Genomic DNA, 13206 nt, shown 5'->3' on the forward strand with positions numbered 1-13206 from the left:
TCTTGACAATCTGCTTAAAGTCGTTTGGGTGATCCATGTGATAAATTGTTTTTTTTTTTTCATACTTCGTTACTTTATGAATGGTGGTGTATTCTTAAGGTACCATTTTGAATGTCATTACTCTGACATTGAAGAAATAACGGCTGCCATTTTTCGTGACCGAGGGTCAATGGGGAATTACATTGAACATGCGTCACGGGTGGAATGTTTTTGTTCTCCCTTAAGTTTCTCCACGTTGCGTCGATAAAATTTCGCAATTCTTGCTGTATTATGTCGGACAAATATGTAGGTTATTATCAAAGTGAAATGATTACTGTCATATGTCAGCGGCGTTTGTTTGAGCACATAATTGACGTTTTCCTTCGAAATGGTCAGTCAGAATCAATGGGAGTCAATGGGGAACCGTAATCCTTCTGATAAAAACGACCAAGGAAGCTTGTGCCGGATGACGTGACGGCGGTTATTTACAAGGGTGTCTAATTACATTTGCCCATATCACTGTAGCCACCTTTCCTCATGAAGTTGCCTTACTAACGTGCTGAAACATGCTGTTCTAACGTGTTTGAAAGCTTACGAGCTAATGCATAGGTTAAGTTAGTTAGCTTAATTTACAAACATGCGGATTAAGTTTAAGATATCATCTAGGTTACCACAGGCGATGTGAACTTACCGATCTCTGATTCCGTATCATCTGGCAAATAGTGTCCTGGTTGCACGTTAGGCTAAGTCTAATGTCTTCAGATGTAAGTTAGCCCTGTTAGCACTTTATCGAACTGAGCATAACTCTTGACATATCATGCCTTCCGTCAACAATCGACAAAGTTTAAAGTTAACTAAGCTGTCTCTTAGCGCTGCCGACACTGTAGTGTTAAAGCACGTTTGGTCTTGAACTAGCACGACCTTCGACGTAGGAACGCAGTTAAAGAAAATGCCCATCTTCCTGCTAAACCATGACTGAAATGTGTGATCTCCATAACTTCTGGTGTAGGCGGTGGCTAACAGCAGCGCGCGTATTACGGTAATCTCAAATAAACCGTAATACTACGACCAAGTGAGAACGACCATTATACGAGGAATGGCCTAAAGGTAAATATTATTTACATTTAACAGAAAATGAGGCTGAACCTACCTACCTAGGCCTACTACCAACAAGAAAAAACAGCGAACTTATTATATTTCTGCGGATAGAATGGTCTAAGGCCAAGCACAGGGCGTGACTCAATTTCTTCATCTATCTTTCTGTATTCTGCATGCAAGTAGGCAATGCCACAAATGTAGGAGTCAACTGGATAAGAAGGGGCAGAGAAAACGATTTGGATGTAGATTTGCCCAGTGAACAATGTATGATTCCCAGAATGTTTTGGGAACATTAGGTTTTGGTTGTCCTATGTTCCCATGCAAAGTTTTCTTAATGTTTGGAACGTTTTTGGCTAGCCCAGGGGTTCCCAAACTTTCCCATGACAAGGCCCCCCAAATAGGCCTACCACTAGATTGTGGCCAAGGCCCCCCTTTTGCATGATGTCGTATTGAACCCATCAACGATACGGCAAATGTAGAAATAAGTTAATAAAATAGGCCTATATAGGTGAAAATCTATTTATTTTATATTATTTATATTATTATTATATGTTTTGCACTATTTAGGGATGCAATGGTTTTACACGTTTAACGGTATTTTAAACAAATATGTGTTCATATGTTTAAAAAGCACTGATAGGCATACACAAGCTGAAATAGTTTTTTAAAAAGTGTGACAGTGTTTATTACATTACAAAAATATATAGGCAAAACCTTATTGCCTTAAGCGGGATACAGATCATGCACAGCAGTCTCTGTTCGACCCTCCACACACACAGAAAATGGCTTGTCATGGTTTCTATTTCATATTTTGAATTCATAAACTTTATATATTTTGTTAACATTATAGTATTTTGAGATCTGCATAATTACTTATAGCTAAAAATATTCAGTAATTTGAGTACTTCACATTGATTGCACTTGTCTTTAATGATATCACAGGGGTGGTGTGTAGGTCTAATTGAGTGCCTGTCACTTTAAAAAGTACGTGAACGTAATTAGGTTTCATTCGGTTTTTGGAAAGTAGTCACGCATAGTTCAAGGATATATCTGTTTTCATTACATAAAATGAATGTTCAAAAACGAACCAGGTAAAGAAAATATTTCTGGTGTCATAGGAAAGATAAGTGTCTTGCAATGTTAAAATCTATGATTTAGGAGTAGCATGGTATTGTGTGTTGTCTGTCACTTTTTCCTTGGTCATGTTTAATTGGCTGGGTGCTTCTATCATGACTTTGAGTTTGGTATCTGTTTTATGTATCCAATGAGTGACAACCAGTGCTCAAAATAAAACGTTACGGTATTCTCCTGATAACATTAGTAGAATGGATTTAATATGAATGTACATATAAAAAGACACCGAGTATATATATGACAGCCACAGTGCACGTTTGCGGTGAAAATGTTCCGCCTTTTAAAAGGTGTAGCCTAAATCCGAATCGTGGTTAAATCCATCAAATTAGACAACAGAATCAGTAGGGTACCAATTTTGCTTCATAGTAGCCTGACAGGCCTATATCAAAAGCAGGCTCAGATGACGCTGGACGCAATTTAACACACGGTTTCCAGACCGTGGTTATCAACCGCGATAATAATTATAGGGTTTGAAATGAACACGGTAAATGTTAACGTCAACATTTTTATCATGGTTTACCTTTACACTGTAATCGTTACAACCCTAAAAGGTATACAACACATTATTATAATGGTATTTCATATCAATAGATACAATAATTGAAATATTTTATGATTTTTTTTTTTTTTGCTTTTTGCTTGTACAATATATTTTCATCCAACTTGCTGCGGCCCCCCTAGCGCCCCCTGGCGGCCCCCACTTTGAAAACCACTGGGCTAGCCTACTGAACGTTCCTAAAACTTTGCAACCTTTAGGGAACGTTCCCTCATGTGAACCATGACAGATATCTGACAGGGCCATTCTCAAACGTAGGCCTAGATGTTGAGCAACAATGAGCGACAGGTGGACTACATGTCCACTGTTTGTTTGTTTGTTTGTTCTGACTAAATGTTTGTTCTGAAAAAAACACTGCCACATGCCAAAATGGAATAAATATGCATGTTCATGTTTTGAAATATTTCTATAAAAATACTGTGTCCAAAATGATTCACCCCTTTTTAAATAATGGCAAAGAATCCTGCGACCAGGATTGCTGCTAAAAAAGATGCAGTCTAGAATTCTCTAGAAAAAAGAGAAAAAAGATGAAAACGCTTCTTTTTCTCATCATTTCATGTTTTTACCAATGTTTTGCAACCTTTTAGCATGTGGCATGTTATTTTTAGTCAGAACAAACATATTGATAAAGTGAAAATAAACATTAAATCAGTATTTGCCAGGGGTAGCCTAATCTTCATAACTGTTATCTATCTAGGACTTCAAAACTAAAAGTAAGTCCAAGCCCAGAGTCGTGACAGAAAGTGTGTTGTGTTGTGACATTTTGGTCATATCACACAGCCCTAGTTCAGTTCATTTATTTTTGTGATCTGATTCAGAGAACATCTATGGAAGGAAATAAGTTCCTGATTTCTGGTAAGTTCCTGAAACTCCCCAGACATTCTTGGACAAGGTATGCTTCACACCCATGAGAAAGCTGTTTGGGTGGGTCTTAGGCCTAGATGAAGATGGCAGAGCTCGGCAAGCTTGTTTTTCAAGTTGTTGCTCTTTAAAAAGGATGGTGACTTTTGTTCCTTACTCACTGTGAAATTCTCTTCATTAACCATGGACATGGACACTGGTTACCGTCAGCGTTTGCCCACTGGGATGGCCATATTCACATCAATACCAGACATGTTTTATGTGCTAGAGATTGTAAGTTTGTCTTTATTCTTTCAGACATGAGTGTTAAACAAAACATTTTGCCATTGTGTTTATGAACTAGATTATTCAAGCCATGTATGAGTATGCAGTAGTACGCCGAAAAACGTATTAACTGTATGTAAATATTTGAAAGACTGAATAGTGAGTTTTTCCATGAAATAGCCTACGTACAGACACACACATGTCAAAGCCTTCCATAATTTACTAATGGGTTAATTTGAGAATTCATATTGGTTTTTATTTATGGCACAATTTATTGTGAAGAAACAGGGTGCTTTTTATGTTGCAGCACTTTGTAGCTAGATTTGAACAATCCAGCTCAGTTAATAAAACGGATTTCAGGTGGGTGATGGACAACTCCCATTGACTCACCCCTAGTTTAATTCTCATCCTAACAAGCTAGCCCAGTTTGGCATGATGATTGTGACCAAACAACAATAGGGACAAAATAGCTTATAGGGGCGAGGTCCGTACATGGATTAAGCAATAGTCCTACATGTCAAGTCCAGTAAAAAAAAAAAATAGACTTAGTAGTTTGGAATTATAGATAATTGTTTTTTATTACAGAATGATTGCAAACAACATTGTGACTGTAAGATATTTTCAACCTCTCTCAGATCTTTGGAGGGCTGGTCTGGACTCTGGTGGCATCCACGTTGATTGAGCCTCATAATCCTCAGGCATGGGTCATGACAGTTTCAGTTTTCTGTTTCTGCATGACCCTCATCTGGATGTTCGTCTTCATCTGTGGAACACATCACAGCAGCCGTGGGTGGGCAGCAGCGGTAAAATGACATTCATACACTATATCACCATGAAGTGTACATCTTTCTACAACATTTGATTTACAAGATATTGTACGACCTTCATTTTAAAGTAAGATAATGTATATTTTACTGATAGGCCTATTCATTTGTCCAGTTTGACAGTATGTGGTCAACTGAAGGAGTGAACACACCTATCATTAGACAAGGGTGTATTCCAGGAAACAGGTTTGGTTAAAAAAAAATCTGAATTTATTAACCCTGAGATGAGAGCAACTCTGGGCTTTCTGTTCCTGTAAGAAACTTCTCAAACTATGAGTCCGTTATAGCACAGTAACTTGCAAGTAGATTTATTTTCTGTTTTCGTGGTGACTCATCATTTTCTGAACTTGATTGACGATGGCGTTTAGTTGGGCAAGTGCTGAACTCATAGTGAAATAATCCAGATCAGATGCATACAACCAAAATATCAAAATAAGTTTACCATCTCAGGGAAAATGAATCCGGAGATCAGAGAGTTTTTTTTACTCCTTCCTCCTTTCTGGAATACCATCCAGGTTATTCACTAGCCTATGAGCTGTGTAACAGTTCACATGCACAGCAAAACAAAAATGTTGTTTGTATTTGTAAGAGAAATATTAGCTTTAAGCTAGTTATCTTAAACATTTGATGTGCTGTGTTCAAATGTGGAGCGTTTTTTCTTTTAGTCTACTCTGGAGTAAATGTTTTGCTGTCTCACCTTTGCTTCTTGGTAAAGGACGTGTTCTATCACTTCGTGGCAACGGTCCTCTACCTCAGTGCTGCTGTCCCTTTGGCTAAAGTGACCATCGACATGGGAGACATTGTTGCAAGAAATACCACGCAGGAACAATACTACAAAATGAACATCTCATCTTCTGTAAGACTTAACAAACAAACAAACATATCCAAATAGAAGAGATTCTATGTATTTTCCCTGTTCTGGATTGAGTTCACAATGTTGTCTTTCCCTCATAGGTTTTTGCCTACATTGCCACACTACTCTATTTCGTCCATGCCATTTTCTCAGCCATTAGATGGAAGACCTTCTAGAGAGTAAGTGTGTTTTATTTAAAATGATGGTATACAATAAGTCAAAGCAGGGAGATTAAGAGTGTCTGTGGGTGTTAGTTAGAGGTGTCAGTACAACATTTCATACCATTCATAACCCTTCATCTTCTTTTCATTCTAGGTGTTGTCCTGGTAGGAACGTCTGTAGGATGTCATAACACTGAGATGAAAATTGTTTAGATCTACATTGTACAAATTTTGTATAAAATCACTTCCTTTATTCAGCAGCATGCCTCGTGCTGTATATCCTACTGTACGTTTTATGTGAAACACATTATAACCTTATTTTTGTAAAAACAGACAAATTAATATTTAAGTAAGTTTTTTTGAAATAACATTTTAGATGAATGCCAAAACATTGTGTGTTATCTAAATTTGCCTCTTCATGTGGATAAAATAAAATAAAAATCTATTTGAAATCCACACAGAGCAGGTCTTGATTGATGTATAGGCCTAATGTGGTACATTTTCAGTGTGTTGTCATGCAGTAAGTCTGATTCACTGTGTGCATTGAGTAGGCATAGGAGCCTAGGCTATTACTTCAATGCACTTTATTCATCTGGCGAGAGTTCAGATCTGGTCTACTAACCAATGGGCAGGTCAGGTCAGACCAGTTGAAAACATGACGTCTGTCAAAGCAGACTGGGTGAACTGGCCAAACTTGCTTTGAAAATCGCTATAGACCAAAATTTTATATTTGAGTTTGTCATGTCACAGAAAGAGGTGTCTTAAATCTGAATGACCAACATAGGTTTGTTAAAATCATGAACATGTGTCTCTCAAACTGTGTGGGCAGGTGACCCACCCCACACTCCAACCGCTGTCTCTCGCTCGGAAGTGGGAGGATTCTAGAGTTTAGGGGGTGCATGTGTCACACCTGAACTGGGAAGTTCCCCCCCTAACCTTCCCGGTTGCTCATGAACGCACCACATAGGCTACATTCCAGCGCGTCCCCATGCACCATCGTGAGATGTAGCCTGCAGCAGTCATACCATTTAGGCTACAGAATGAGGATACTTCACTATTGGCAATAAAGTGAGAAGACACAGCCTAATAGAGAGCTTTTGTTTATTAGGTTACAATATAGCCTGTAGGCTTACTACTCGTCAACAATTTGTAGGCCTATATCTTTTGATCAAGTTTTCCTTTGTGTGGCCTAATTCCCACCGCAGAACAGTTGAGAATTAGTCTAATCTCATATCAGTGGCCACAGCCCAGGCATTCTGATCTGATGCATTCAATCGCATGCACTCGTAGGCCTATCTTTTCTGCTGATCTAGGCTATTATAAACTGCATATTGTTGAAAGGAATTTAGAGAGAGGCTTTTTATTTTGATATGGCTATTTGGCACGCCATTTTGTCGTCATCACAGTCAACAACTGCTTGTGATAGTATGAGTTTGACGCCAAACGCCATTTGGCCCATACATGCGTGAATGAACTCATTTGGGCCATAGGCTATGTCCAACCAAAACATTTAGAATTTAGAATCTCTCATGAACACAAGGTTAGTCTTTCTACACCAGCAGGGGGCACTATAAGGCAGGTCTTCAGCATAGGCCTACTTTAATTCTCCTATACAGTACATGTACATGGCTCATTTTCTTCACTTGAGTGTTGGGCTAGGCTACAGTTAGGCATAAAGTAGGAGGTGCACATTAGCTCTGGAAAAATGAAAAGGCGAGGTAACACTGAACAGGGAAGATGATTATATTTGTGTTTTTTAGCAGTTGATTTCGTCCGGCTATCAGTTATTAATGGTTGAGATCAACTGTTATTTATTAGCCTACTTGTTATCAATTATTTAGATGATTGCCAATCATTAATTATTAAGACAAATTACTGGATGTCCTGCCATGTTTTAAGAAAACAGCATGTGTTAATGGCAGTGTTGATAGGCATAATCAATACTTTGTTTGCGTTTACTGATCAGGCCATTCTGACCAGACATAAAGTCTGTTGTATGGCTAGATCTGAAGTTTGACAAGTAGATAGGAATCTTATCTTGACTGAAATCTTGAGATGTTACATGGCTGCCAAGTTAAAATGCTTAGATGTAAGACACTTATATGCACAGCACATACCCTCCACATGAATGGGAGTCTCCAAGAGTAGCCTAACACAACAGAGAGTCTCCGTACCACAGTTTGAGAACCACTGAGGTATACAATTTATTTAATTTTTTCTTTTTGTTGGCCAGTCTCAGATGTGAGTTTTCCTCAGCCTTGTAGGCCTGCATCTTGAAGTCGTCTCTTCTGTTGACATGACAGGTGTTTTGTTGGTACTATTGGTTGAAGTCGTCTCTTCTGTTGACATGACAGGTGTTTTGTTGGTACTATTGGTTGAAGTCGTCTCTTCTGTTGACATGACAGGTGTTTTGTTGGTACTATTGGTTGAAGTCGTCTCTTCTGTTGACATGACAGGTGTTTTGTTGGTACTAGTTGATGGAGCTGCCAGGACATGTGAGGCGTTTTTATGGGAATTTTTGACCATTCTTTCAGAAGCGCATTTGTGAGGTCACACTGATGTTAGACGAGGAGACTGGCTCTCAGTTTCCATTGTAATTCATATTGTGTTGAGGTCAGGACGATTAACAGGCCAGTCAAGTTCATCCACAACAAACTCTGTGACCTCACAAATGCACATATGAAAGAATGGTCGAAATGAACATACTCCTAAACCTTGTGGAAAGCCTTCCCAGAAGAGTTGAAGCTGTGGTAGCTGCAAAGGGTGGACTGGCATATTAAACCCTATGGATTAAGAATGAGATGTGACTGAATTTCATATGTGAGCAAATACTTTTGCCAATATAATGTATATCCAAGAGATGTTGCTGACCACTTGTGTTTAGATTCCGTTATTGCCAACATCTGTCATTAGAACTGCCAGTCTGGGATGCATTGGAATGCATTACCATTTACACAACAAAAGATATATGGTCAAATATGCCGTTGACCTCCACAGAAAGTTTGAGTGATCGAATCACAATGTGTCTTGGGGATTGTAGGCCTACGCGTCTATTTAGAAGACAAACATATTTTAAAAAGAAATGGGTTCTCATCATATGAGGTAAGTTTTTAGTAATATTCCCTGCCACTCTGAGACGATTTGGCTGCTAATGTATTGCCATCTTATTTCAGTTCCCTCCTCAATTCCCTCCCTTATTTTAATTCCTTTCCACAAAGGCCACAAGGAATATCTAATACTGTCTGTTTAGTTTGCATAGTAGAGGGACAGGGACATCACTGCCCCCGTAACCAACTTCTCATATTATCTGAACAAAGTATAGCTACATCATTGAAGACACGGGAATGGTAGTTTTCGATATCTAAAGCTGTATTCACCATAGCATTAATAGGCTGTAACAGGACGAGGGCCTATCTTTATTTACAGACTCATTCATTACACAGTCTGTATAGTTTCCTGATAATTATAACTCCCCAATTTTGTTGTTTTCTAAGTAAACAGAATGCAATATAATATGGCCATTAGAGTTGAAAGGTGCACACTACTAATCAGAATTTAATATAGTTTAAAGTATAAAACTAATAAAATATAACTGGAAAGTTGCACACAGCAATTAAAGTACAAGGCTGATGATTGAGTATCTGATGATGCTTGTCCCTCCTGTTAGCTCCCTTCATTCCAAGACCTCAGAACATTACATTGTTCCACACTGTACTGCTCACAGTCACCCTCTACAAACATGACAGGTTGAGATAACAGAAGTAGTCTCTATATTATCCCCCGCCACAATCACTGTCATTCCCACCAATAGCAGTTGGAGAGCTTCAGCTTCTGGCCTCAACATTCTGGAGACCATGCAGTGCATTGCCACCACACAACAACGGTGGTCAGTTATGCTTGATACAAAGAACATTTTCTCACTGTGTTACCCCATAATACATCACATTCTTGCCTCCCAATAACTTGCAGTGTCATAAACAGTAATAGTTGTCTTATATTGCTTTTAATGATGAAAACAGTGTTATCGTAACATTATTAAAAATCAGACAAAGAATTGTGCATTTTATTCCTGTTTCAAACAGTGTAATTCAATTTCTTGGGGACAAGAAAAGAGATTAAATTAGAGAAAACATGCATGCTTGAAAAGGTTGCTTAGAAACAACAACTTTACAACTGACTTAGATGAAAACATCAGCAAAAGATCGCATGAAATGTCATGCTAAAGGTTTGTGAGGTCACCGGAAATTACAATTGATTTCATTTTCAGGGAGACTGTTTGGTCAAAGTGAGAGTTTTGGTCAAAATGTGAATGAGCAATGGCAAAATTGGTGATGTAGCTTTTCTCACATAACCTGAATCACAGTATAGTGCAATGGCTACTGGGAATGGCAGATGTGTTCAGATCGTTCCTTTATACATGTTCCATATAAGATTATTTGAAGATATAACCAAATAGAGGTTTATGCGGTTTCTCCAGATCTCTTTGGAACCCCCCTGAACTAGAATGGGCGTGTCACTCTTTGATTTTGCGTGCAACACCCTCTGTTGATGACACAGGCTACTTGGTTCTATTCAAAATTGGTGGAAATGCAGGCTGATTCACTAGATAGCACCAATGTTCAAAGAACGGAACCGGTTCAAGAACAAGTTCTCTGTTGGTCCTCTGTTGGTTTAATACAGTAGTTAGAAATAATTGATTGGAAGGTAATCTGGTCACAATTGACATAACAGACAACAACAATCGAGAAAGAACAGGTCGTTTTTATTTTACACAAACAAAAAAGCAAAAAGAATCTGATGTGCTGAAGTGAGCTTTGCAAAATAAGCCCATTATCTCAGGAGATGGCAGGGACCTTGGAAAATGTGGACAGTCACCGAGAAATAGTGGTTGGAGGGGGGGCTGGGGACACTTGTCCCGCTCTTGAGAGAATGCAGACGAGAGGGGGGAAAGGTAAAGGCCAAAGGAGTATCACTGGTGCTTTATCTTTCACGTGGCCATGGTGACAGGAGGGGGTACCAGATAGGGAGGGCCTTTAGGTGTAAGGCAGCAAGTGACAGCCTCCTCTAGCACGCCATGTAAGGAAGCGGAGTCAAGAGAATGCAAGACGATAAGCAGCAGCCCAGCTATGCTGTCCATGTTTAGATACACTCACCAAGGCCTTGCACTTCAGAAACAATGTGTGTTTCTGTTAAATTTAGAGAGGTTATCGTGTACTCTTCTCTCCCTTAGCCAGTGGATCTCTACTCCACAGGGACTACAGAGGTGAGTGGTTTCTCCTTTCTGCTTTCTTTTATCCCATCCTTTCCACACAATTTTAACAAAATGAGAACATGGAGAAATTCGTACTTTATTAATATGCTTGCAATAAAACTGCAGGTAGGCTAGAGGGTCCACAGATGAATATGCGCATGTCATTTGTCTTCAGCAATCAGGCGTTGGAAATGCTTAAGGCCATGTCAACTAAGTCAGACAGATATGTGTCAGCTATGTAATGTATACATTCACTTCAGTTGTATTATTACTCAATAAATAGCAGGAGACAGTTTGATGAATAAGGCTTCTTGTCTAAAAAAAAAAAAATGGTTGCTTGGTAATCCAGTAATTCATAAGTATGCCAATGCTAATTTCCATGGGACAACTGAGAAAAATGGAAATGCCATTTGGCCCCTATCACACCGTATAATATGAATATATTCATGTCACAGTGTAAAGGCCTACTACTGTACTAAACAAATCAGTACTAATCAGTAATCAGTAAACTAATTATCATTGTATGATGAAGCAACCAACCATAGCATTGATGGGATAATGGCAAATGATAATGTTCCATGTGTGTGCCGTGGACATGACTAACATTCACTATATGAAAATGAATGGTGTACATGTGTCTGTTATATGTGAATCCATTAACGATAACAGTTAAGAATTGAACTCTATCGCTGTGTAGTGGTCTAAATGTTCAGGCTGTACAGGTGCTGTTATTGTAATGTACAGTATATAGTACAATGTACTGTGTGGTGCTCTCAGGTGCTTTCCGGTGTAACATATCAATTTGTCATCTTTATTTCATCAGTGTACTCTGCTCTTCTCAGCAATTACTCTTTTAAAAGTGATACCGTCCTTGCCTCCACAGTGAGTCTATATTTATATACAATCAACAATGTCTCAGGCCTCAAATGCCTGATTCTCATTAGATTTGTGAGACATCCATGTATCTTTTTTAGTCATTGTTACTTATTTTTCTTCTTTATGAGAGTAGTGACTACATTGAGAATTACAAAATAACATATTGAGATTTGAGACTCTCTCAGACATATGACGTGCAAGAGCGCTTGCACCTACTTTAGAAACTAGAAAAGTGTTCATCATTTCGTGATGGGTGAGGCAATAATGCTTTTGGGGAGCATGCTACAAAGTGTGAGTGCTCTGTATGTGTGAAGGGGGAGTGAGTGTGTACGTGTTCGAAAATGTATTCGCTCATTCTCTCTATACTCATTGAGCATTGTATACCTTTTGTTGTAGTAATGTAAACTCTCTTCTACCAACATGGAAATATTCCATGAGCTTTTCATTATTCATTATTTCAGCTCTGGGGACTCTATATGTCATTGCTGAACTTGACATTTGAAGGTCATTTTTGTAGCCCTAACAAACACGGTAACACCATATCACAAACTAAAGAAATTAAACATGTAATCTCTCTCTCTCTCTCTCTCTCTCTCTCTCTCTCTCTCACACACACACACACACACACACACACACACACACACACACACACACACACACACACACACACACACACACACACACACACACAATTCTTACATGACAACATTGCTTATTGACATACTTTGCACTTTACACTTTACCCACCTTTTAAATAAGGCCTCAGGTTTGAAATGTTACCAATACTATAAGTGTAGCAGTTGGCCTGTCAAATTATGGCCCATCAGTACTTACTGTAACTTTATTCTGTCCTGTCTCATCATTTAGTCCTTAGTTCGTGAAAGGTGATAAACCACATACTTTCATTGTTTAACCCTTATGTTGTCCTTGGGGTCAATTTGACCCCAAGCAGTGTTTAACATCATAAAATATATGGTTCACTTTTTTTGTTTTGCTTCAAGTTTCATGACTTTTCCTTATTTGAAGGGTACAACAGAGTAAACATGAAATTTGCACAAAAATATGTTTCCAATGTCCTGTAAAAAAAATAGTTGGTGGTATTGGGGTCAATTTGACCCCATTTTTATGAAACATGATGAAAATGAATATTTGACAAATTATGGATATTATTATTGTAATAGTATGAGAACATGTAGCTATTATCATTATTTCATATACAAGTACATATTACATATAAGTTATTTTGGCAGGTCTGAAAAAGTCCAAAAAGTCAGCCTTTGGGCTGTTGACACTGGATTGGCCATATTGCCAGTCAGGGTTCCAGGGTTCATAAAGGGGTGTGGGGGGGT

The 13206-nt window shown here is 38.6% G+C and overlaps 2 protein-coding genes across 3 annotated transcripts in view; one reads left to right on the plus strand and one right to left on the minus strand.

Moving 5' to 3' along the window:
- pgap4 (post-GPI attachment to proteins GalNAc transferase 4) overlaps positions 1-977 on the minus strand; it is a 7974-nt gene extending 6997 nt beyond the window's left edge. For both annotated transcript variants that reach the window (XM_062549137.1, XM_062549128.1), the window contains exon 1: positions 671-977. The gene's annotated coding sequence lies outside the window, so the exon portion shown is untranslated. The remainder of the gene's footprint in view (positions 1-670) is intronic.
- A 2773-nt stretch (positions 978-3750) lies between these two features.
- On the plus strand, positions 3751-6186 carry LOC134080282 (myelin and lymphocyte protein-like). The gene is made up of 5 exons (XM_062536625.1): positions 3751-3901; positions 4528-4695; positions 5432-5572; positions 5671-5748; positions 5885-6186. The coding sequence occupies exons 1-4, from the start codon at positions 3812-3814 to the stop codon at positions 5743-5745; spliced, it is 474 nt and encodes a 157-aa protein (XP_062392609.1). The 5' UTR covers positions 3751-3811; the 3' UTR covers positions 5746-5748; positions 5885-6186.
- Positions 6187-13206: the final 7020 nt, after the last annotated feature.

Source organism: Sardina pilchardus, chromosome 1 (genome assembly GCF_963854185.1).
Source record: "Sardina pilchardus chromosome 1, fSarPil1.1, whole genome shotgun sequence".
Lineage (NCBI taxonomy): Eukaryota > Metazoa > Chordata > Actinopteri > Clupeiformes > Clupeidae > Sardina > Sardina pilchardus.

Bases quoted from the DNA above. Each gene is read 5' to 3' on its own strand.
- LOC134080282 (XM_062536625.1), top strand. From the start codon at position 3,812: ATGGACATGGACACTGGTTACCGTCAGCGTTTGCCCACTGGGATGGCC. The intron at 3,902-4,527 runs GTAAGTTTGTCT...AACCTCTCTCAG, and splicing joins TGTTTTATGTGCTAGAGATT to ATCTTTGGAGGGCTGGTCTG. The intron at 4,696-5,431 runs GTAAAATGACAT...TTCTTGGTAAAG, and splicing joins GCCGTGGGTGGGCAGCAGCG to GACGTGTTCTATCACTTCGT.